We start from the raw sequence: 27,592 nt of genomic DNA, 5'->3' as shown, positions 1-27,592 counted from the left end.
CAGAGCTGAGACCCGGTGTTTGTTATGTGAAAATGAATATGGCGGGTGTGTTACCTCGGTGACGTCACGTTCTGACGTCATCGCTAAAAGACCGATGAACAGAAAGGCGTTTAATTTGCCAAAATTCACCCATTTAGAGTTCGGAAATCGGTTAAAAAAATACATGGTCTTTTTTCTGCAACATCAAGGTATATATTGACGCTTGCATAGGTTTGGTGATAATGTTCCCCTTTAACAAGTACGGAAGTGGTGCAGACAGCCTTTTTTAAATGAGGATTTTGAATGTACTATGACAGTGCTCCCCAACCACCATGCTCGATTGGTACCGAGCCGCAGAATTATTTTTTAAATTTTTTTTTTAATTTAAAAAAAAGTTTTTATTTTTATTTTATTGTTTTTTAAATCAACATAAAAAACACAAAATACACTTACAATTAGTGCACCAACCCAAAAAAACTCCCATTTTTCATGACAAGAAAATAAAACAAATAACAAACATTATCAAGCGTTGACCGGTCCGCAGCTACATAAAGGTTGGGGTCCCCTGTACTATGAGGCTTTCAGCATGAATACACTCATTAACAACACATCCATGTTAACATGCTCCTTTTGAATAATGCAGCCGACATCTATGTACTATTTTCTATTCTTTAAAAAAAACAATTTGGGTGGGGGAGATTTTATAAGTTGTCCCGCAGTGCATTACAGCACAACCCACTTTTTAGTGCGCCGTGAATGCACTCTGGGAGATGCTGGCACTAACTGCGAGCATGCATGCGCTGGAATGTTCCAGACGCTAGAAAATGCACACTGCAGAAAGTTTTTTCAAATAGAATATATGGCAATATATATCCTATATGAAAAAAAAACAACAACATGGACAAAAAACGCCAGCAAAACGTATCAATTTAATTCGTTTTAATCAGACCCTCAAAAGGGAACTGCACTTGTTTTTGGAATTTTGCCTATTGTTCACAATCATTATGAGACATAAACACATATGTGTGTGAGTATATATATATATATTTTTTTTTTTTACATTGTAATTTGTAGTAATCGATTTGTTCTAGGTGGCTGGAAAATGTGCTAATAGTAGTATGTCTTTTTGCCTCCAAACCACTCTAAAATGCATCCAAAAAAACACCAATAATACTTCATTTACATATTGTGACCTGATTATTAACCATGCATTAGCAATATTGTTATTTTAAGCGTTTATGCAGACTGACTAATTTTAGCTACGCCGTGATTACAGAGTATTAAAGCTTGTGCAGTGGAAGTGTTGACATACTGAGCTGCTGCATCATCACCTCTGAGTGGTAAATATTCATTCTAGATTATAAATCATTCCTCTCACCTGTAGAGTGGAAGGATGTGGACAGAAACCGAGAAGTTGGTCATCTGGGAAATTCAACTTAGACCTGAGGATGGTTAGAAAGACACAAAAAGAAAATAGTTTGCGGCACCGGCTTTTTCTTAACCCTTTGTGAGGCTTATGATACATTTTTTTAATCTAAACGGTAATATATGAACTTCCCATCAGTCGGCATTCCAGTGAGAGCAGACACGAAACAGTATGTACTTGTTTTATTAAATGTGTTGTCCCTCATGAAGCATGTATATGATTAATAGTGTTGTTATTGTGAGGGAAAAAAAAAAGTGCAGTTCTCATTGAAGTCATCCAGCAGCTGTACAATTATAATATGATATTGCTGAAGAGACGATACACTATGTTTAAAATTGTTGTTTCTGTTGAGAAGGATATGCAGGGTGGAGCTGCAGCGCAGTCACCTCCTTTCTCACAGCCATTTTGTGTAACAGCCAGTTCAAACATCATTTTCTCACTTAAAAGTGTCATTTGTAGTAATGTGGCCAGAAATGGTACTGCAATCACGGTCAAAATGCTGTAGTCCCCTCCCGCTCTCCATGACGGTTGCCAGATATGCAGCCGAATCCGAGTCCTACTCCAAGGAACTTCAAATGGCAACCGACGAGTCCTTGGCTGTAGCTTTCACTTGTTTATGCTTCTTGCAAGATGGTTTACTAAGTAATTATGTCACATTTTACTATTTTCGATTAGCGAAATGCATTGTAAAGTTACACAGCAATATTTTAGTCGGGAGTTGGGACAGATTGTTGACATTACTCTGCTAAAATCTCGAGTTTGACCGCACGGACCAACATTGAAATAATTATGTATAATAATATATAACATATTATATATTGCATAGGCTTACTTTGATGGCAAGCCAAGGCCAACAGTAAAATTACCACCACATTTTGTTCGGCATAACTCCATGTTGCATCCAACCTGACGCACTGCATTCTCTTCCATATACGCACATCAAAGAGTATCATACACAAATCCAAATAGACGGTGTAGATATTAAACGGTAAAATAAACTAGATTCTTAGGTGTAAAAATTGATGATAACATTTCTTAGATTTACTAAGGTGTGACATGTTTAGTAACTTTACCAGTGGCAGTAGCCAGACGAAGGTGGCGGTGTGTAACTGGCAACGTGGATGTGACTACCTTATAAGCCATTTTCAAATGGTTATGCTTAGGTTTCAACTATATGTGAATTAGCACATAAAACAACACAGTCCTTTTTCTGTTTGGAGTTGAAAATTGGGCTTCACGGTGGCAGAGGGGTTAGTGCGTCTGCCTCACAATACGAAGGTCCTGCAGTCCTGGGTTCAAATCCAGGCTCGGGATCTTTCTGTGTGGAGTTTGCATGTTCTCCCCGTGAATGCGTGGGTTCCCTCCGGGTACTCCGGCTTCCTCCCACTTCCAAAGACATGCACCTGGGGATAGGTTGATTGGCAACACTAAATTGGCCCTAGTGTGTGAATGTGAGTGTGAATGTTGTCTGTCTATCTGTGTTGGCCCTGCGATGAGGTGGCGACTTGTCCAGGGTGTACCCCGCCTTCCGCCCGATTGTAGCTGAGATAGGCGCCAGCGCCCCCTGCGACCCCGAAAGGGAATAAGCGGTAGAAAATGGATGGATGGATGGATGGAGTTGAAAATTGTTTTATTTGTGTTTTGGTTATGGTTTGAGTTCATTTCGAACATGCTGAGTCTGGAATTTCTGATATATTCTGAAAAAGAAACCGTTACGAGTTGCAAAATGTATGCATTCTTAGCCAAGTTCATGTTGACGTGCAAAGATGTAGTTCAAGATTACAGCTGGTAGAAGAGAAAGAAGGGGTTGCTTTGATTGTCACTTTTTGATGCAATACAGGTGCATCAACAAAAAAAACTCGTTTTCCACCCAGTTAAATCTAATTGTTGCATCTAAATGGATTGAGTTAAAGCATCAACAAGCCACTCTACGTTATCAGTGTATGAAAAAAAACAACTAAATATTGTATTTGGAGTACTATTCCACAGGAGGCTTCCACATTTCTTGACACTTGGTGGAATAGAGTCAAAACAAGAATAAATATTAACATGTATTCCCGGATTTCATTACAAGCTAAGCTGTTCAGTAATGAAGTGAAATAAGTCACATCCTCATTTCCCAAATTAAATCTCATCCTATTTTAACGAGAATCTGAGGCCAGACCTTTAATGTTTCAGCTATACAACATTTATTAATCTGCTGGGATAGTGATGAAAATTCGTCTTGAGTTCGGAAATGGATTGACTAAACACATCTGGTAAAATGGCCACACACATGTATTATTTTTCCATTGATTAAACCTACACAAGATCACATTTTAATTACCCGACAACCAGTTGTTGATATGATTTCCAATTAAAGCCTGTCTGTTGGCTCCCATTCCTCCCCCACGTCTCCTTTACGTCACTCAAACAGATGTATCCATGTGACGCACAATGCTTCAGAAGTATTCCATCCTGTCCTGTAAGCAGGTAAATCAAATATGTTCTTCGAATCTGTCAATCAGCCGCATCCTCACTATCTTGTGCTCTATTTATGGGCACGGTGGACACATTTGCAGGCTGAGATGCAGTACAGAGAACATCAGGAAGGGAAAGGAAGAGGATCTGGGAAATGGAAATTGAAGCCATCATTTTGAATCTTATCTTTCGACCCAGCTTCTTCAACTGAAGCACGAGGCCTGGTGTGCTTATGCACGCTGGGTTCCCAAGGTGCTCGTAATGTATAAGCAGGGGATCATGCTTGGTAGTGATGAGAAATGTCTAAAGAGTGTAGACTCCTGTGGGGAACACTGCAAACTGGAGGAGTGTATTATTACGTTTTGTTTTAACCTGGCTGGCTTTTCTTGACCAGGAATAGGAAACTCATATTTGTCCTCATACCACTGTGAGGTGTACAAAACATCAGTTCCGTTCCCTGAACCCAAAATAGCTTTAAACCTAAACAACAGCCAATTTCACCTGCCAGTTGCCTTGTGCATACTCATGCAAATTAATTTATGTTTGGAAAGCAGCAACTACAGACTCGATACCAGTGCTCAACAGTACCAATATTGTGTACTTTTGTGTGTGTTAACAATGTATATGTTAATTGGTTAATAATACAAGCTTGTATTGTAACATATCAAAGGGGAACATTATCACCAGACCTATGTAAGCGTCAATATATACCTTGATGTTGCAGAAAAAAGACCATATGTTTTTTTAACCGATTTCCGAACTCTAAAAGGGTGAATTTGGCGATTTAAACTACTTTCAATTGATAGCCTGTCGAGCGATGACCTTTTACCCGTGACGTCACAACATGAAGCAATCCGCCATTTTCTCAATCTTATTACACGCACCAAGTCAAATCAGCTCTGTCATTTTCCGTTTTTTTCGACTGTTTTCTCGTACCTTGGAGACATCATGCCTCGTCGGTGTATTGTCTGAGGGTGTAACAAAACAAACAGATTCGGATTCAAGTTGCACCAGCGGCCATAAGATGCGAAACTCCATCGTTTGTTCCGCACACTGTACCGACGACAGCTATGCTACGACAGAGATGTCAAGAATGTGTGGATATCCTGCGTCACTCAAAGCAGATGCGTTTCCAACGATAAAGTCAACAAAATCTGCAATATTGGAAAATAGACCACCACTGAATCTGCCGGAGTGCAAGCTATTGAGGGACGACGGGAGTCTCGTCCCGCAGACGAGCGAGGTAAACCCTCTGGATATGTTGGCTAAGACGTGATTAATGCCACTTCTTTTTCTGTCTCATTTTGTCCATCAAACTTATAACGTTGTGCATGAATACAAAAACTTTGAAAAATAAAATAAGCCACTGGGAACTGATTTTTATTGGTTTCAACCCTTCAGAAATTGTGATAATGTTCCCCTTTAAACTAAACCGATTGTGATAACTGTGCTGTCTGGTTGTTGTATTTTGTTTTTTTTATATTTGTCATTTGCAACTATTAAATCTTCTATTTTGCATGCAGTTCCAATTCCAATACGTTAGTTGCCTAACAAGGAAGTGGTCTTTGCCAAGAACCTAAAGTTGCCAGTCTACTCCAATGTTGCGCCCTGCAAAGGATTTGTGCTGTATGTGTTGTACTTGATACACAACAATTGTTTGATTTTGGAGAGGTTGAAATTGCCATCTAAAATTGCTAAAGCTAATCAGTAGCACTTATATGGCAAATCCAATGTAAATTAGCATGGATATAGCACAGTTTGGAAAAGTACCACCTTACCCTACATTCAAACATTTCTTATCAGGTATAATTGTTTTACTGGCATTTAAAATGGCAACATTCTCTCGAGGCAGTTTGAATACATTTGTTTTGAGTGCTGCTTTTGTGCATGTTTCCTCGAACAGTGTTTGCACCAGTGTTTGGTCTGCAACCGGAGAGGATGTCAAGGTCAACAAATGTTTCAGGATATGGCATCTTTTGCTTTTATATGAAGCAATATCCAGTACTACAGACACAATTTGATTGATGCCTAAAAAAAGTACCAACTGTATTATCGAACCATAAATAGTGTGCAATACATTTTTTATTTGTTTATGACTTGATCCAAATTTCCCAATCATGTCTTGTTAAATATGTATATATATATATACACATTTTAATATTTTATTCTAGCATAAGGCACTGCAACATAATCAGTGTAGGAAAATGGTCACCTGAATACACAATTAAATTATTATGTGCACCAGTGACAGCCCCTTGTTTTCAGTCCCATTATTTCTATTGTATTCCACCGTTGTTTGATATTAAAATGCAATTATTATGGAAATAAGTCCACCTGATTATCATGGGCGATCTCGTTGGGGTATGATCAAAATTCCAAGCTGGTAGCCGGCACTACATCAGCTCAGTGCTGTGTTAAGCAGCATCCACTGTCACCAGAGCAGTCCCTCTCCACATCCACATCACTGTCAGACTCATGTTACTTTTCCCAAAAGCCATCAGGATCCGTCTCTGTCAACCGGCTGTCCCTCACTCCATTAAAGATGATGGATAGAGCTCGGAAAACCTTTCGCCCAGCTGTTGACTCATCCTTGAGAAACTGAAAAGAACTCCGATAAAGGACCACCCCGTCCTTAAATGTCTTTTGTCTCGACTTTGGTCACCTTTGAAGACTCTGTATTGTTATTCTATGTTTGTTTAATTTCTTACCGTTATGTTTTGCTTTTTTTCCAAACCTAGCATTTGATGGATAAGGCTAGTTCTCGCCACGGCACGGGTCAAATGGAAAAAAACACACAGAAAGAGTTCACCTTTGTTTGTCTATCCGTCATTGTTCTTCCTCTTGGCTTTGTTATCCCCCTAATAGCTTGTGAGGATTTCTTCAGGACAACTTCAGACAGATTTTATGATGTTCAGTGTGATTGATAACATGCTCTTGGAGGGATGTCAGGCTTTCAGAGTGGGATAATGTGGATTTCTATCTCTCTGCCTTCTTGTGTGAGACGTGCCATCAATCACTGGCAATCGTGGCCTTAACCCGGTAAAATTAAAACCTTGCAGGAGGGATGGGGGTTCGGTTCCTTCAGCAGAACCAGGACACACATTAAGAGGGAGGGCGACAGAATCGGAACACGGGAGCCGCATCACACTGGGCCAGATATAAGATTCCCAGCACGGGGAAGAAAATATAGTTAATGATCTGATTGTAGATGGCTGTTGACAGGGGAGAGGGATTACAGGAAGAACAGTCTCATTTTCGCTGTGTGTGGAGGCGTTATTAGATCCTAGCCCAGCTAATTTCATTCCTAAGCCTGTCAATATTTACTAGGAACAAGCACAGCACACTGTGACAGACCCATTCTAGTCTTTGAGTTGAGGTATCACAGTTATTCTCCTGTTTTCGTTGCAATATCGAAGCTGTCATATGCGTGTTCTTCTAAATGTCTTCTCAGGTCGGCCTCTTTTCACTTGTGCATGTCTGTGTGTTTCAGTCGACGGTTGCATACACAAAGCGGCAGGTCCCTGTCTCTATGATGAGTGTCAAACACTAAATGGCTGCGATACCGGCAAAGCCAAGATCACCTGCGGCTATGATCTTCCTGCAAGATGTGAGTACCAGTAATTAATGCTTTTTCTTTGCGCTCCGTGTGTGTGTGTGTGTGTGTCTGTGTCTGTGTCTGTGTGCGTGTCTGCACGCACTGGTGGCTAATGAAAGCTGCTCCATCACACCTGTGTCACACACTGATTAAAGAGTTGATGATGCACTATCTACCAGACTAGCAAAATTCTGCACCCACTGGTCACAACATTAGGTACACTTACACAGTGTATTGCAGGGGCGCTCAACCTCCATGGGCCAAAGTCAAAATGTCCCGATAGGCTGTGGGACAAACACACACACACAAAGTCTGTGGTTTATTCCCATACCGCTATTGTTCAAGGTCGTGGCCATCATCACGTTCGATAGATGTCAACTTGATAGCCTTGTGGATGTGACGTCAGTGGTTGTGTGAGCTTAGAAAGAGTATGAATATGTATACAATTTTGGGGAGTCACCCTTTGGCAGGCGAAATGAAACGACTCGGCGGGCTCCACTTTGGGCACCCCTGGTCTAAAGAGAGTTAGGTCGGTGGATATACGGCCAAGGGAGGCAGGTGTTTTGATGAGAATGTTGAGTTGTCTACGTATGCAGTAAGAAATGGGCTACTGGATGATACTCTTTTGGGTACCATCTGATGGTTATCACCCTGTATGATTTTTTTTTTAGAAGGACTTCGATAAACTGTTGCATTTTATTTACTTCTGCACTTTAAATGCTGCTGCTAAAAAAGTACTGTAACTTGACGACATTGCACACTGATTTGTGACTAGCAATGTATGTGGATATTGTACTTGTACCGTATTTTTCGGAGTATAAGTCGCTCCGGAGTGTAAGTCGCACCTGCCGAAAATGCATAATACAGAAGAAAAAAAACATATATAAGTCACATTTTTGGGGGAATTGTATTTGATAAAACCCAACACCAAGAATAGACATTTGAAAGGTAATTTGAAATAAATAAAGAATAGTGAACAACAGGCTGAATAAGTGTACGTTATCCATCCATCCATTTTCTACTGCTTATTCCCTTTGGGGTCGCGGGGGGCGCTGGTGCCTATCTCAGCTACAATCGGGCGGAAGGCGGTGTACACCCTGGACAAGTCGCCACCTATGACGCATAAATAACCAACTGAGAATGTGCCTGGTATGTTAACGTAACATATTATGGTAAGAGTCATTCAAATATCTATAACATATAGAACATGCTATAGGTTTACCAAACAATTTGTAACTCATAATTGCTAAATCCGATGAAATCTTATACGTCCAGTCTCTTACGTGAAGGAGCTAAATAATATTATTTGATATTTCACGGTAATGTGTTAATAATTTCACACATAAGTCGCTCCTGAGTATAAGTCGCACCCCAGGCCAAACTATGAAAAAAAAATGCAACTTATAATCCGAAAAATACGGCACTTGATTTTATTATGTGATTTTAATATTTTTATATATTTCTAATTGTGTTGTGTAATTGTCACTGTGCACGCTAAATGCACGGCTTATAAATGATAAATGGTAAATGGGTTGTACTTGTATAGTGCATTTTTTACCCCTTTTTAAGGTGCCCAAAGCGCTTTGACAGTATTTCCACATTCGCCCATTCACACACACGTTCACACACTGACGGTGGGAGCTGCCATGCAAGGCACTCATCAGGAGCAAGGGTGAAGTGTCTTGCCCAAGGACACAACGGACGTGACTAGGATGGTAGAAGGTGGGGATTGAACCAGTAACCCTCAGATTGCTGGTACAGCCCCTCTACCAACTTCGCCACGCCGTCTCACAGGACTACGGATGTGAATTAGCCTGGTGCAGCTATCTTTTTAATGTAACTGCATATTGTGCTGATCAGATATATGTTCCTGTTTGCTTAGTGTGTATACGAACTTAACCGTGTTTTATGCAGTGAAGAAAACAAATACATCATAGGAAACGGACTAAGCACAGGGTCTCTTATTAGTTTTCTCATAAGCAAGTATCTCCTGTCTGCTTTAGTTCGCTGGGCAGGTTTTTTTTGATTGATTGATTGAAACTTTTATTAGTAGATTGCACAGTTCAGTACATATTCCGTACAATTGACCACAAAATGGTAACCCCCGAATACGTTTTTCAACTTGTTTAAGTCGGGGTCCACTTCCACGTTAATCAATTCACGGTAACATGGCTATTTCTGTTTGCCAGCAATGTCACAAAATATAACGTTTGCAGAAACATTTCTTTACTGTTAAATGAAATGTATTTTATTTAAGTGTAGGATTAACATTCTTGCTGATAAGACTTTAAGTATAGAACATGAGTGATGGCATATGTGCTAGCAGACGCTTGTTGCTACCATCACATTTATGCTCCCCAGAAGAAGTCAGTGGCCTTTGTTCAAAAGAAAAAGAAATAATTACATAATTAATGTGACTATGAAGGTGGAGGATTATAGATTCTAGCTAAAAAAAAAACCAAAACTGAATCACACTTTTATAATCAAAGAACTGTACATATATGAGTTTCCAAATAAAAAGTAGGACCCAAAATTGTTTAGAATTTTATAAAAGTAAATCCATATTCATTCAGTTTCAGTTTATTTCGAACATGCTTACGATACAATGTAATACATCACACAATTCCAGCGAACAGGTTTTATCTGCCTAAGTATAAAAATTAATCTGAAAGTTTTAAATGAAAGAAACTGCTCTTCTAAATGTGTCCACTGGATGTTGCAATAGCAATTCTTTATATCTTTGTAGATCAGGGGTTGGGAACCTTTTTGGCTGAGAGAGCCATACAAGCCAAATATTTAAAAAAAAGTATTTCTGTGAGAGCTATGTAATATTCTTTTTTAAGACCGAATACAACAGAATGCGTGCATTTTTAAGTAAAACCAACATTTTTAGAGTATACTTAGTCTCTTATTCTTTTTAAACACACGGTTATTCTGAAGCTAACCAACAATCAATAAAATACTTCTTACCATTAATGCGACTTCTTGAACAGGTGCGGTACAAACCGGATGGATGGATTAAAATGCATGAGAATGTTTTATATTTTGAACGTTATTTTTGACACTGTGATTACCAGTGGATGTATTCATTACTTATCGTGTTAAGCAATGCGAGCTAAGATTTATCTGACAGCCAGTCATCAAAAGAGCCACATCTGACTCTAGAGCCATACTGTAGGTTCTCTACCCCTGTTGTATAAATAAACCACATCATGTTAGTACGTCAGTTGAGGACAATTATCAAACTACATAAATAACATTCTGTAATTTATCTTGATGGATTGCAAATTAACACCAATGATGACTGATGAACATTATCACATGATTTATTCAGAAAATATAAATAACGACAAATAAAGATGGAATACTATTATTCGCAACATGTAAGTGTAAAAAAAAAAAAACCCTACAAAAGTATGATTTGTACATTTTCAAAATGTGTGTGTTCTCTTTTTTAAACAAAGATCTGAAGTTGTCTTTATTTTTGAGTTATCCTGCTGTGATTTTACCAGTCCGGTCCACTTGAGAATAGACTTTTCCTCCATGTGGCCCCTGATCTACAATGAGTTTGACACCCCTGACACCCACACCTCTAGCTGGTGCCCATTGTTCCTGTTTGTTGATCATGTTGACATGGCAATGATGAATGCAACCAGGTGAGTAGATGCATTAGGTTGAATGATTAAATAGAGACTATACTCGATGAAGAATTTGATACATATTACACACATTCTATCGACATTTGCACACCTGCTCATAATGATGGAGTGTCCAATCAAAAAGTACTGTGCAGGATTTTAATGAAAAGAAAAACATTTTCATCTAACTGTAGTAGTTTTAAAAAGTAATCTTTCTAAATGGGGAGTGTTTTGTCGGGAGATGATTATTATGATGGGTGCTGATACGGCTGAATGAGAGCATCATCTGTATACAAACAAATACTAAGAGGCTTATTGTTTCTCCATTTGATTGATTCTTTGTTCAGCCTTCATTTGTTCTATTACCGGACCACACAACTTTCACAATTTATGAACTTTGGGTTTTATCCGTTTCTCTTTTGTGTAGAGTTGCTAACTCCCTAAGCCAACTGGACTCTACTTGTTTGTTGAAGATGTTTCAGAGTTGCATCCATTTAACTTGTGTGGATTAGATGACCTGATGACTGACAATGTACACACACATATTTTTCTACTATTTGACAGCTGGCAGAATTTGTGAATCATTTCTGAAAGCATCGTATATGTAATGTAGTAAAATACACAATTATAATAACATGTTATATATACATATTCTGGTCATCTTATGCATACAACAGTGTATTCATTTCACAGAACCTTCAGAGCCAACAAATGCTACTTTGGGACAAATGATGATCCAGATCTTTAAATTGTTGTGCCTGAATATGCAGAGGATAATGTACAAGTGAAGTGAATTATATTTATATAGCGCTTTTCTCTAGTGACTCAAAGCGCTTTACATAGTGAAACCCAATATCTAATTTACATTTAAACCAGTGTGGGTGGCACTGGGAGCAGGTGGGTAAAGTGTCTTGCCCAAGGACACAACGGCAGTGACTAGGATGGCGGAAGCGGGAATCGAACCTGCAACCCTCAAGTTGCTGGCACGGCCGCTCTACCAACCGAGCTATGCCGCCCCAAGTTTTATAAGCTGTGTGCTAAACAGATCCAGCTTAAGTATAACACCAAGCATCACGTAGCAGTATTGCTAAGTGCTAAACAAAAAAAACTATGAACATAATAAAATAACCACTTACTGTACAATGTCTGCTCTCACTGGGATGCCAATGAAAATGTTCATCTCTTCCCATTTGGATACATAATTGATGATAATCGTCACGCAGGTTTAACAATAGCCTTTCGTGTCTTGCCCGCAATCTCCAGGTCTAGGTTGAACTTCAAAGTTAACCATCTTCTCAGTTTATGGCCACAACATTCGACTATACCAGGGGTCGGCAACCTTTACCACTCAAAGTGCCATTTCGACCCGTTTCACAAAATGAGGAAGACAATGGGAGCCGCAACTATTCTCGCCAATATCTGCTGGTGGTCACCCAGGTGACAAGAATAAGGGCGTGCTATGAAGCCATTGCCTTAAACACCTTCTACAACATGTACAAACTGCTTGCCAGTCCAGCAACATGTCGTGAGAGGCTTCCGCAGATGCACGCACACGACTGTGACTGACTATGTTATACACCTCGCGAGCACCAAACCCCGCCCACCTCAACCACGCAGGGAGGGGGTGGGGGGGGGTTGGTGCTACCGGGGTGTATAACATAGTCAGGTTGTGTCATGGATGCAAATGATTATGGGTATTTGTTGTGTTGTGTTTATGTTGTGTTACTGTGAGGATTTTCTCGCGAAATGTGTTTGTCATTTTTCTTTTGTGTGGGTTCACAATGTGGCGCATACTAGTAGGAGTGTTAAAGTTGTTTGTATCACAACTGTCAGTGTACTCTGTGTCACCCAGTATGCCTTGCAATCTCATACATGTGCCGATAAAAGTAGCGAAATGCATGTGTCCGGTCGGCACGCACATAGCATTCCGTGAATGACGGGCGCGATGACGTTGAAGAGGATGCAAATAGCATTCCGTGAATGGCGGGCGCGATGACGTTCAAGAGGACGTTAAGAGTAATATCATCACGGCACGCCCTTAATATTGTAGTCCGAGTGAAAATTGGAGAACGTTGACTCCGGGTGATGTCCGGGAGAGGCATTGAATTCCGGAATCTCCCCGCGACAATCTGGTGGGTCGGCGATTGTGCAGCTGAGCCGCATCAGAGTTGCCAAAGAGCCGCATGCGGCTCCGGAGCTGCGGGTTGCCGACCCCTGGACTATACAAACGAGACACATGATTTTTATAATATAGAATTAACTTTCACCAAATCAGAGGCGTTGCAGCAGCTCAGTATGTCAATATAGTTGCCTAAGCTAGTTAGCTCTTGTTGATTGGGGCGCCATAAAGTATAATTTGTCTGCGTTAGCGCTTTTACTAACAGTATCGCTAATACTTGGTTTATATCCAGGTTATTGAATGTAAATGGAGTATTGCTGGCAGTCTTTGGATGTTGTTTTAGAGGTTTAATGGATGTGATAGAGTACTCTATTTGTTGTATTGTTCGCCAACTCGTATTTGCCATATTTTATTAAGTAGAACCCATTAAAAAAATCACGTGTTCTTGTCTTATATAGGCATTGTGAATGATAGGCAACATTTCAAAATAAGTGCAGTTCCCCTTTAACCGTATACAAATAAACATATTTATCTCACAGAAGTCTGCCCTGTGTACGTTAAACAGTTTAAATTCAGTGTTCTGCTTTAATTTTTAATCAACATTGGAACTACCTTGACAAAATGAGAAGTGACATATTTTTGTTTTGCTAAAATCACTAAAAACATTTCAATTAAGCTTTATTTATAAAACAATATTTCCACTCAGTGTGGTTATTGTCTTTTTGCTATATTGTATTAATTTGTCATTAAAAGAAAAATGTCAGAATTCATCACATTAATATACAGTTGAAATCAAAAGTATTAACCCTTTGTTGAGTTACTGTATTACCAGGTAAACTCTTGTAAGGTCACTGTATCAAAAAGCTGGACACTGAATGGTTATGTTTAACATTGTAGATACACATTTGCTGTAGTGTTTTGAGGACAAGATATTATTATACTAACAAGAGAGCAGAGTTGTTTGAATGACACCTAATACTACTAAGTTAGCATGTACCTCATTGATGTGATAGCCACAAAAACTATGACTGTGCTAAAAAGTCAGATTTGGAGTCTGATTACCAGAAGCGGTGAAAAATCGATGGATAAATGGATGGATGGATGGATGGATGGATGGATGGATGGATGGATGGATGGATGGATGGAGGAATAGAATTATTGCTAGCTAGCTTCCGCCAAACTTGGGAAGTGATAGCAGCCACGGCAGAACTAACAGATGCCAGAAATGTAGAGCGACAGTGAGCGATTAGTCCATTGGCTTAGTCTGTAAGACTGCAGACTTGGGAAGCTCTTGTCGTTTGAAATAACTTGTTGATATCTTACGGACTATTTTTTATTTTAACGGCAATAAAAATATAGGACGAAGTGAATCCTTTGACAGCGGAATATATCACATGCTCGGATGTTTCTAAATATGGGACGATTTGTTTTTTAAAGGACAGTTGACAATTGTACTTCTGTGAGAGCAAGCAACTAATGGATCTGCTCTAATTTTGAGGGGTCATTTTTAAGAGCTTCTGTGTGACTTTTAAAGTGAAAGCGAAGTCGGGGTTGGGAAACACTAATGAATGGAAGAGATGTCACTTGTTGTAATTCGGTCGGGACAAGTGTCCCAATGGTCCTAACCTAACCCTGAAGGATTTCCGCGAGACAGCCAAGAGTAGACGTGGAGGCCCAGATGAAATTAGGTTGTATTAACACACTGCATTGTAAAAAAATGTCAAACAAATGGAGCAGATAAATTGCGAGTCTGTCTTTTTCGGGAAACCGGATCAAGAGACTGCAACACCAAAACAGGGCACACCTTGACAGTTTAACAAGCTGCAATGTCACCTGGGAGCAATCATGCTGCCACTGGGTACTGTTATTGTAATTATCTTGGGGTAAAACACCTCCTCTGTGCAGATAACTTATTATAGATTGAGCGGTTCCTCAATGGAAGCACTCAGTCCAATTTTTGAACACAAGTGGAGTTCTCTTTGCCCGTAGTTGTTAACATCTTTCTCTCTGCACTGATCGAAGTACTCATTGCGCCATCTCTTCAGCTGTGTTCTCTAAGGTCACATTCTCAGTCTGTTTGTTTGTTCCTCAAAATATTGTTTCTTTTATTTCCATTTATGTCATATTTGTCCCTTCCAAACACATTTGGAAGCCTTTTTGTGTCTGTAATCCACACCGATATGTCCACCTTCTCACTTAGACTTCCTTTATTGTCATTCAAATTCAAACTTTACAGTACAGATAAGAACATGTTTTGTTGTTGCATTAGCTCATGGTAGTGTAGGATATAAGAACAATGAGGTGCAGAGTGTTTGCATTTACAAAAGAAGGTGCAGATATAAATACATTTATTACTGCATAGATAAATATATTGCACTTTTGCACATGCATCCACGTTCTTTATAGTCCAGCGAGTTAGTCCATTTTTGGGGGGAATCAAGGGGATTATTATGATGCGTTCGAGAGTCTTATGGCCTGAGGGACAAAGCTGTTACAAAACCTGGAAGTTCTACTACGGAGGCTGCGGAACCAGTAAAAACAGTCCTTGGTGGGTTGGGAGGACTCTCTACTCTAAATCTCCAAATCTACTGATGTTCTGAGCGCTGGTCAGGCAGCGGCTTTTTGAAATCTCCCCGATAGGAGGAAGAGGAGTCCTGATGGTCTTTACCTCCACTCTCTGCAGAGACTTCCAGTCTGAGGCACTGCAAGCTCCAGTGCAGACAGAGATCCAGTTGGTCAGTAGGCTCTCTATAGTGCCTCTGTAGAATGCTTATGCTTCATTACAAGCTTCAAATCAATGTGGCCTCCTTTTTTTTTTTTGTATCGTCCTAAATTTTGCAACAAATTATGCCAGAAAACAAAACGAGAGAACAGCATAAACACTTATGAGGAAATTATGGAGTATATTCACTTAATTCAAAGTTAATGTGTCGGTAATGGCCATGTGCTTAACGCTGAATGTGTGAACATTTTCTAAAAAAAAAAAAATCATACCAATTTGGATAATTGTATAACTAAACTAATAACTTCAACTAACATCTGCTCGTAGTTATTCAGAGTACTGGTAAATTGGCCCCCCAGATAACAGACACATGGTGGCATACACATATTCTTACATTCAAGTACTGATCATATTCAAAGTCCTCATGTATCCCTTGGACATATTTCCTGAGTTCATGAACAAAATATTTATGTTTTTTTTGAAATACGAAAGAAGATGTTGTGATGCCAAAAAATGGACCGGTACTTTTCAGAGGTGGTATCGTACCGAATATGATTCATTACGATCGCGGTACTATACTAATAACGGTATACCGTACAACCCTTAATATGAGTATATGTGACAATCAACTCTATGAGAATGTGGTATTTTTTGCTAGCATTCAGGCAAACAACTGTGAAACAACTAGTTAGCTTGCTAACAACAATCTAAACTATACATTTACTTTCACACTTTTTAAGAGTAACATTTATCATAATGCTACTGTGCAAAGGACAAACTTTTTTTTTTTTTTTTTTAATTTGACATAAAAACACAAAATTCTCTCACCTCAAGTCCAGCTGTCTTACTCTCGGGAAAACTACCTAGCTGAACTCTCATCCCATTTCTGTTATATTTCCATTCTACAATATGATATTGATTAATTGAGACTTTTATTAGTAGATTGCACAGTTCAGTACATATTCCGTAAAATTGACCACTAAATGATAACACCCGAATACGTATTTCAACTTGTTTAAGTCTGGGTCCGCGTTAATCAATTCATGGTAAAATGATAATATGCTGACTGTAAAAACCAATCTGAGTGACAACCAACCCCTGTCTATTTTATAAGTCTCTACAGGGTAAAAAGCACACCGTCTGAAATCAAACAGTTTTCCTTTTTTGGAGTTACCATGTCCTAAACCAAGCAACTAAAACTCGGCCATACTCATCCACCCTATCACTAATTCTGAAGTGTAAGACAAGAAAACTGGTCTACTTTACATCCAACTAAGCATTTTAGGCTGCAAATCCCACTGGCAAATGAGCCTTCCCTTTGCACATGTGGCACTGATTATAATGGGCTGGCCAGGGATTATTAATCAATGGCAGTAATTACCCACCTACCATAGCGGAAAGACTCCAAAAACTATCTCCTACATCAGCTTGTCAAGGAAATCGTCCATTTGCCCTGATTTTGGACAAGTAACTCATTTGTTCATAGATTCACGATTACATGAAAATATTATGTCAAGTGAAGCTCACCATGGCCTATATTCATGAGTATGCTCTTGCAAAATTGTTTCCGATGACGTTTGTGTTTTAAAATATGGGATATTTGTAAATATACCTATTGACCATCATAAAACATAACAGGATGAGATGAGGATCTGACAGTTTAGAATAAAGGGGAACTGCATTTTTTTTGGAAAATTGCCTATCGTTCACAATCATTATGAGAGGCATGGCAATGGATGTTGCTTTTTTTTTTTTGCATTCTAAATATTAAATAAATGTGATCAAAAGTCTGCTTACAATGTAGCCTATGGAAGCCATGCAATTCCGCCTATAAAACCCCTTAAAACACATCCAAACACCTCATATTTTCTTACACATAATGTAAGTATATATGTAATGTAGTAACGGGCAGATTTATTAAAACATTTAATATGTATGTATTTAGATCAATTCAGGAATATGCAGTGCATTAATTTAAAAAAAACGCATCAAAATGTTTTTTTTGTTTTTTTTCCATCACTGATTTTTACTCACTGTAGACTTCATGAGAGCATAATGAAACATCACTCACTGTACAGGGTCTGCTGTCGTTAGGATACCGATTTCTGCGATTTTCATACATTCCCATTTAGATGAAAAATATCTAATTTTCCTCCCAAAGAAAAGGGGTGTCGTCCTTGCCACTTTCAGGTCCCAAATGGCAGTCAAAGTGTACCAACATGTTGGAATACCGACTCAGACTTCTTCTGCCCGGGTGAGAGGCATGATTTATTATCTAGAATACACTTCAAAGGAGCAGCAAGTGAGAAAGCAGCAGTCCACCTGATGATGTAAACATAGGGGCACACTGTAGTGATCATTCATCCATCCATTTTTTACCGCTTAGTCCCGTTTGGGGTCGCAGGGGGCGCTGGCGCCTATCTCAGCTACAATTGGGCAGAAGGCTGGGGTACACCCTGGACAAGTCGCCACCTCATCATTGTGCCCCTATAAATAGTTTGTCTGTGTTAGCATGTATGATAACAATATCACTGATACTTAGTTATTATTCAAATCACAAAATGTAAATGGGGTATTGTTGGGGGTTTTTGAATGGTTATTTATCCATCCGTTTTCTACCGCTTATTCCCTTTTGGGGTCGCAGGGGGCGCTGGCGCCTATCTCAGCTACAATCGGGCATAAGGCGGGGTACACCCTGGACAAGTCGCCACCTCATCATTGTGCCCCTATAAATAGTTTGTCTGTGTTTGCATGTATGATTACAATATCACTGATACTTAGTTATTCAAATCACAAAATGTAAATGGGGTATTGTTGGGGTTTTTTGAATGGTTATTTATCCATCCATTTTCTACCGCTTATTCCCTTCTGGGGTCGCAGGGGGCGCTGGCGCCTATCTCAGCTACAATCGGGCGGAAAGCGGGGTACACCCTGGACAAGTCGCCACCTCATCGCAGGGCCAACACAGATAGACAACATTCACACTCACATTCACACACTAGGGCCAATTTAGTGTTGCCAATCAACCTATCCCCAGGTGCATGTCTTTGGAAGTGGGAGGAAGCCGGAGTACCCGGAGGGAACCCACGCATTCACGGGGAGAACATGCAAATGCCACACAGAAAGATCCCGAGCCTGGATTTGAACTCAGGACTGCAGGAACTTCATATTGTGAGGCAGGCGCACTAACCCCTCTTCCACCGTGAAGCCCGGTTATTTAAATTAAGTTATTTGTATAGGGGAGGGGCTCCGTTGTAAGCAGACTTTAATTTATGTTTATTTACAAGTTCGAAAGCATTGAAAAAATCAATATGTTGTCGCGTCTTTTATATTGATTGTGAACAATAAGCAAAATTCCAAAGAAGTGCATTTCCCCTTTAAGAAAACAACCAAATGAAAGCCTGCTTGTGCCTTTCATTTCACATTAGACTCATTCCGATGTGTTCAACATAAATTGATAACATCTGAGTGGCCAGACTTAGTACACCGCTGATACTGAAGTAGCCTTCTCCAAAAGATTTTGTAAAAAAAAAAAGTAATTGACTGGTTTCCAGTCTCGGGTGTACCACGCTTCTCGTCCAAAGTCAGCTGGGATACGCTCCAGCTCACCCGTGACCCTGAACAGAACAAACACTAAAAAATGCATGAATTGATGTCCGTAATATTGTTCTCTAAATAATACCAAGCATTCATTTTCTTACTAAAGTCTTTGGAGAATAAGCTACTTCAGTTGTTGTGTTGTCTATGTCAGGGGTTTCTTAAGCATGGCCTGGAAACTATTTGCAACTCACAGGTAATTTAATAAGTAAAGTACCAATGATGATTTCAATCTGCATTTAACACACTTTTATGTGGTTTAAATAATATGTATCGGATATGTTTTGGTGTAAATGTTGTGTTATTTCTGTCTGTTCGTCTGTCTGTGGGTGTGTTCCCTGATAGCAAAATAAACCATACCCCAGCCTCTCCAAAAATATCAGAATTTATATTTGAAAATGTACACTGTCAAATACATATCTTGAACGAAAACCTCACCGCTATTTTTTTTTTTCAGTCACGGTTTAAAAATTAACCTAATAAACAGTACATGTATAGTCAACCGATAACAACATTCGATACACCTGCTCAACCGCCGAGCGATACAGAACTGCATACAAAAATAAGGTGCTTTTATTATCATTTATGCCATAGCATAAATGCCAGGGGTAATCTGGTCCGCAACTTTGGTTAAAAAAAAACTTGGAAAAGACTAAAAATACGAGCAACACTTTCCTTAAAACACTATATTCATAAAGATGATGATTGACTAGCTTTTTTTTGCAGTAGGCCCTCAAAAACAGCAGGAATATACAAACTATTGATAATAGTTAAGGGAGAAGTCCAAACCACCGGTCCTTAACTTTCTGAAAATGTGGCATCCTAAACAGTTTGTCCAGGATGTAACCCGCCTACCGCCCGAATGCAGCTGAGATAGGCTCCAGCAACCTGCGACCCCAAAGGATGGATGGATAATTTTTCGGAAAGTTGAGTGACTAATCCAATTGCACCCAAATGATGTGGACAAATGAACACATAAGGATTTATTCTAAGGACAAAGCAGGGCATACAAACCCCGTTTCCATATGAGTTGGGAAATTGTGTTAGATGTAAATATAAACGGAATACAATGATTTGCAAATCATTTTCAACCCATATTCAATTGAATATGCTACAAAGACAACATATTTGATGTTCAAACTGATAAACGTTTTTTTTTTTTTTTAGAAATAATCATTAACTTTAGAATTTGATGCCAGCAATACGTGACAAAGAAGTTGGGAAAGGTGGCAATAGATACTGATAAAGCTGAGGAATGCTCATCGAACACTTATTTGGAACATCCCACAGGTGTGCAGGCTAATTGAGAACAGATGGGTGGCATGATTGGGTATTAAAACAGCTTCCCAAAAAATGCTCAGTCTTTCACCCCTTTGTCCACTACTGCATGATCAAATAGTCAAACAGTTTAAGAACAACATTTCTGAAAGTGCAATTGCAAGAAATTTAGGGATTTCAACATCTACAGTCCAAAATATCATCAAAAGGTTCAGAGAATCTGGAGAAATTACACCACGTAAGCGGCATGGCCGGAAACCAACATTGATTGACCGTGACCTTCGATCCCTCAGACGGCACTGTATAAAAAACCGACATCAATCTGTAAAGGATATCACTACATGGGCTCAGGAACACTTCAGAAAACCACTGTCACTAAATCAAGTTTGTCGCTACATCTGTAAGTGCAAGTTAAAGCTCTACTATGCAAAGGGAAAGCCATTTATCAACAACATCCAGAAAGGCAGCCGGCTTCTCTGCGCCCGAGATCATCTCAAATGGACTGAGGCAAAGTGAAAAGTGTTCTGTGGTCTGACGAGTCCATATTTCAAATTGTGTTTGGAAATATTCTACATCGTGTCATCCGGACCAAAGGGGAAGCGAACCATCCAGACTGTTATTGACGCAAATTTCAAAAGCCAGCATCTGTGATGGTATGGACTCCCCTGCTTATTTCAGCAAGACAATGCCAAGCCACATTCAGCATGTGTTACAACAGCGTGGCTTTGTAAAAGAAAGAGTGCGGCTACTTTCCTGGCCCGCCTGCAGTCCAGACCTGTCTCCCATCGAAAATGTGTGGCGCATTATGAAGCGTGAAATACGACAGCGGAGACCCCGGACTGTTGAACGACTGAAGCTCTACATAAAACAAGAATGGCAAAGAATTCCACTTTCAAAGCTTCATCAATTAGTTTCCTCACTTCCCAAATGTTTATTGAGTGTTGTTAAAAGAAAAGGTGATGTAACACAGTGGTGAACATGCCCTTTCCCAACTACTTTGGCACGTGTTGCAGCCATGAAAGTCTAAGTTAATTATTATTTGCAAAAAAAATAATAATAATAAAGTTTATGAGTTTGAACATCAAATATCTTGTCTTTGTAGTGCATTCGACTGAATATGGGTTGAAAAGGATTTGGAAATAATTATATTCCGTTTATATTTACATCTAACACAATTTCTCAACTCATTTGGAAACGGGGTTTGTAAATCGAGAAGCTCCAGCGGCAGCAATCTCTCCGACACAGCATGTCTAATAATGCCCACATACGTACTGTACGTCCAATCCATTGTGACATAGCCGATCTTTAGAACAAGACTACCAAACACAGCCTTCAGAGGCATCCTAAACTGCACACTACTCAGGATTTGATATTTTGGCATTGTTTAAAGGCCTACTGAAACCCACTACTACCCACCACGCAGTCTGATAGTTTATATATCAATGATGAAATATTAACATTGCCAATACGGCCGGTTTAGTTTACTAAATTGCAATTTTAAATTTCCCGAGAGGTTCTTGTTGAAAACCTCGCGTAATGATGACGCGTATGATGACGAGTGTTTGTGACGTCTCGGGTTGGAGGGGACATATTAGCCCAGCACCACACACAGCTAAAAGTCACCTCTTTTCATCGCATTATTACACAGTAATTTGGACATCTGTGTTGCTGAATCTTTTGCAATTTTTTTCAACTAATAATGGAGACTATAAAGAATAATGCTGTTGGTGGAAAGTGGTGTATTGCAGCTGCCTTTAGCACTGAAACACAGCCGGTGTTTCTTTGTTTGTTGTGAAGCTTTACACACAGAGCGGTCAAACGAAGATGTTTGTCTACATCAACCAGCAAGTTTTTGGATGGGAAAATTGTGATATTAAATCAGCTCTTACCGGAGACTTCAGTGGATTATGCGACTTCCTCCTGGAGCTCAAAAAGGCAGCTGTGTCCTGGCTCCTCCATTTTTTTCTTTGAGAGACACTAGTGTAGCCATCCAACTTTCAGGTATGTCTTTACAATATCACTAAAACACTATTAAAACAATAAGCAGATAAGGGATCTTCCAGAATTAACCTAGTAAATGTGTCTAATTACATCTGAAACGGGTCCCACTGCCGCCGCCTGGAGCCGTCGCTTTTTCTTTTTCTTTTATTTTCTTTTTGTGCTTCACTTTAACTTTCCTCATCCACAAATCTTTCATCCTCGCTCAAATTAATGGGGAAATTGTCGCTTTCCTGGTCTGAATAGCTCTTGCTGCTAGAGGCTCACATTATAAACAATGTGAGGATGTAAGGAGCCCAACCAAAAGTTGCAAACTTTATCAACGATTTTCTCTACTAAATCCTTTCAGCAAAAATATGGCAATATCGCGAAATGATCAAGTATGACACATAGAATGGACCTGCTATACCCGTTTGAATAAGAAAATCTCATTTCAGTAGGCCTTTAACAAGACTATCCAACATTTTAAACATTTTGGTAAATCAGAAAATATAAAAATCAACATAGTTCCCTTTTAAACATAGCCTTTTAAATTTACACATTACACTTACAAATCATTTCCTGGCTTATGTATCTTTTTGATAGTCGTTGTCAGTCATAACTGCAGCTGATGGATTGGTTTCTTTAGGAATATTAAAGATAGAGGCAATTTTGTACTACTATATTTGACTGTACTGTACAAAAATACAACAGAATCACTGAAAAAAATGATTTGGCCTGTGTGATATTTATGTAGTGTTTGGATGATTAAGAAATATAATAATTACAATTCTGCGATGGGGTGGCGACTTGTCCAGGGTGTACACCGCCTTCTGACCGAATGCAGCTGGGATAGGCGCCAGCGCCCCCCGCTACCCCGAAGGGAATAAGCGGATTAAAATGAATGCAACAATTACAGTTATAGAGAAAAAAATATATATTGGCCTTTATATTGTATGCAGTAGCTGCTTACCATCTTGACTTACACTGAATTGGTTTTAGGATATGTAATATCCTCCCCGTGCTTGGGTTCCCTCCGGGTACTCCGGCTTCCCCCCACTTCCAAAGACATGCACCTGGGGATAGGTTGATTGGCAACACTAAAATTGGCCCTAGTATGTGAATGTGAGTGTGAATGTTGTCTTTCTATCCGTGTTGGCCCTGCGATAATGTGGCGACTTGTCCAGGTTGTACACGTCTTCCACCTGATTGTAGCTGAGATAGCCCCCCGCGACCCCAAAAGGGAATAAGCGGTAGAAAATGGATGGATGGATATGTAATGAACTCTATTAAGTAAAAAAAAAAATCTTTAAAGAATATCAGAATGCTCTCCGTGTCCTTTCAGTTGTACTTCTGTACAGTATGTGTTCTTGATGTAAACTGTGCAAACCTGGTTTATAAAATGGACACATACTTATGAAAAAAATCTAAAATAAGTCCTAATCTCCTTTATTAGTAATTAGTGCTAAATGAGGATTGATGATGAATGAACCTTGCAGTAAAGTAGTCTGAACCATGAGTTTATTGTGTGAAAATGTTTAGCAGAGACCTTGGGGCTTCATTTGCATTTGCACTTTCCTCCCCTGGAGGGCTATTTGATATCACTCTGAAGGTTTGCCTGGTAAATATAATGCCTCGAAGGAACGTAGAAGTTGTAACATTCTATTCTCATGCAAAATATTTTACCCATTTTGTTAAATCGCCAAGGGGAGTTTGTGATCGACACTTCAAAATGCATGTGCTGTTTATTGTGTTGTTTTTTTCTCTGTGTGGGAGCTTTAAATAATAAATCAGATTTAGATGAAAGGCGGGAATATTCTATTGTTTGTTTATTTTTGCATTGCTATTTTGAGCTTTCTTAATTAATTGTCTTCATGACTGTTTTATGAGTTGTAGCCCCTAAAAGCCACCCTTTACTTTTGCACCATTCCCGCCATTCAGAGTGTGGATGCACCAGTCTTGTTATGCACCAGTCTTTATTTGCTTAAACTCATTGGTTGAAAAGTAGTTATTTCGGCCTGTTTTTTTCACTCGCTTGTGTAGACGTTACCCGCACAACAACGGAACCTTTTGATTAGTCACAGGATGCTCTGAGACGTGTGCAGACATTCGTCCGGCCCTGTCCCCACCGTGACCCAGCACGTCTTCACACTCCGAGTCCTTCTGTACGGCAACAAACATCCTGCTCTGCAATGTATTCATATTTTATATGCTGCTGCACACATCTGCTTGTCTCATGCATTCATTATTGTCATACGCTGTCTATGGTTGTCATCTTACGATAAAGTTCATCTGAAGCAGGGCTGGTTAACTGGCGGCCCAGGGTCCAAATCCCGCTTTGTGCACCGGTGAAAACAGATCAAAAGGTGTGAGATAAACATTTTTGTAGCAAATTACCAAAAACAAAAAAACAATGCCCCTGTTCTATAGGGGAACTTGGACCACTGTAAACGCATTGGAAGTAGGGCTGGGCGATATTGCCTTTTATTAATATCGCGATATTTTATGCCATATATATTACGATATTTTGCTTTGGCCTTAAATGAACACTTGATGCATATAATCACAGCAGCATGATGATTCCATGTGTCTACATTAACACATTCTTCTTCATACTGCATTAATATATGCTCATTTGAAACTTTCATGCAGAGAGGGAAATTACAACTAAGTCAATTGACCAAAACTGTATTCATTAAATATTCTTCATTCTCTCGCGGGTGACTTTTGAAATGAAAGAACAAATTGATAGTGTTGCTACCTTTTTGTAGTAATTACACTTCTGCTGCATACTTTGCATTGATTGATTGATACTTTTGTTAGTAGATTGCACAGTTCAGTACATATTCCGTACAATTGACCACTAAATGGTAACACCCAAATAAGTTTTTCAACTTGTTTAAGTCGGGGTCCACGTTAATCAATTCATGGTACAAATATATACTATCAGCATAATACAGTCATTACACAGATTAATCATCATAGTATATACATTGAACAGCATATTGCTGTTGTCTGCTGAATATCTTCCCACTTGAAGCCAAACCACCGCCAGATTATGGACCCCCTGCTCTTTATGTTGGGCATTTATTGTTCTTCCTCCATTTGTGATAAGTTTCGCACCATCTCTCTCTCTCTCTGTTCAGCGAGAGCTATGACGCTAGACTCGCCAGAGTATGTGACGTATGTAACAAAGCGGGCTTGTTTTCCGTATCTGTCAGAATGAGAGACAAGGAGGAGTGAGACACGCATGTTGTGTAATGCCTGCAGCTAAAAGCAACTCGACCTGCCTCAGCTAACGTTAGCGTATGTAAGAATGCGGGCTTATTTTACGTCTCTGTAAGAAGGAGAGACTAGAAGGAGTGAGACACGCCAGTAATGTAATGCACGCAGCTTAAAGCAACGGTGTGAGAACATATACGTAATCGAATATTACGATATAGTCATTTTCTATATCGCACAGAGACAAACCTGCGATATATCGTTTACATCGATATATCGCCCAGCCCTAATTGGAAGATCCTTGCATTGACATTTTAACATTGTTAGCAAACCTAGAACACTGTGGTACAACCTTTGGATTTGCATAACCACACTGCAAAAACTGAAATCTAAGTAAGATTGAATATCTCAAATAAGGCTGAGATTTGCTTTTTTTTTTTTGTCCGATAAGATACTTCTTCTCACTTAGCAGATTTTCTGTTAGTCTTTTACTTGTTTTAAGGCTTTTGGTCCTAAATTATCTCAGTAAGATACTACAGCTGGTTGTTGAGATTTTATTTTATGACCTATATTGAGTAAAACATGCTTGAAACTAGAATATCAACTGTTGCAAAGCTGTGTCATCAACACTCACATATGTATAAAACTACTTTTTCCAAAGTAAGAATTTCTTATTTCAAGCATGAAATAAAAAAATCATGACTTTGACACAACTGTGTCTCAATAATTAAAACAGATGACAGCCAAATGGATATTGCTGTTTTATTTTCAATGAAACAATAGAAAATACATACCGTATTTGTCGGAGTATATGTCGCTCCGGAGTATAAGTCGCACCTGCTGAAAATGCATAATAAAGAAGGGGAAAACACATATATAAGTCGCACTGGATTATAAGTCACATTTTTGGGGGAAATTTATTTGATAAAACCCAACACCAAGAATAGACATTTGAAAGGCAATTTAAAATAAATAAAGAATAGTGAACAACAGGCTGAATAAGTGAACGTTATATGACGCATAAATAACCAACTGAGAAGGTGCCTGGTATGTTAACGTAACATATTATGGTAAGAGTCATTCATCCATCCATCCATCCATCCATCCATTTTCTACCGCTTATTCCCTTTTTTGGGGTCGCTGGTGCCTATCTTAGCTACAATTGCGCGGAAGGCAGGGTACACCCTGGAAAAGTTGCCTCCTCATCACAGGGCCAAGTTTCATTCAAATAACTATAACCTATAGATCATGCTATAAGTTTACCAAACTATCTGTCACTCCTAATCGCTAAATCCCATGAAATCTTACACGTCTAGTCTCTTACATTAATGAGCTAAATAATATTTTTGATATTTTACGGTAATGTGTTAATAATTTCACACATAAGTCGCTCCTGAGTATAAGTCGCACCCCCGGCCAAACTATGACTTATAGTCCGAAAAATACGGTACTTATATAGTAGTACAGTTGGCACTGTACAGCAAACTGAAAGTTAATATCTAAACATTTAACATGTGACATTTCTAACTATTTTGAACAGAAATAGTTCATGCACATTCAGATAAGTTCTTCAAAATTA

At 39.2% G+C, this 27,592-nt stretch overlaps 1 protein-coding gene across 1 annotated transcript in view; it reads left to right on the top strand.

The window, feature by feature from the left end:
* macrod2 (mono-ADP ribosylhydrolase 2) overlaps positions 1–27,592 on the top strand; it is a 1,231,520-nt gene that overhangs the window by 369,357 nt on the left and 834,571 nt on the right. Inside the window, exon 5 of the mRNA XM_061910570.1 lies at positions 7,356–7,472. Within this exon, the coding sequence (XP_061766554.1) occupies positions 7,356–7,472 (117 nt within the window). The remainder of the gene's footprint in view (positions 1–7,355; positions 7,473–27,592) is intronic.

The sequence above is a fragment of the Nerophis ophidion genome, linkage group LG09 (genome assembly GCF_033978795.1).
Source record: "Nerophis ophidion isolate RoL-2023_Sa linkage group LG09, RoL_Noph_v1.0, whole genome shotgun sequence".
Lineage (NCBI taxonomy): Eukaryota > Metazoa > Chordata > Actinopteri > Syngnathiformes > Syngnathidae > Nerophis > Nerophis ophidion.
The sequence above is the reverse complement of the archived record's forward strand: the minus strand, read 5'-3'. Positions and strand labels throughout refer to the sequence as shown.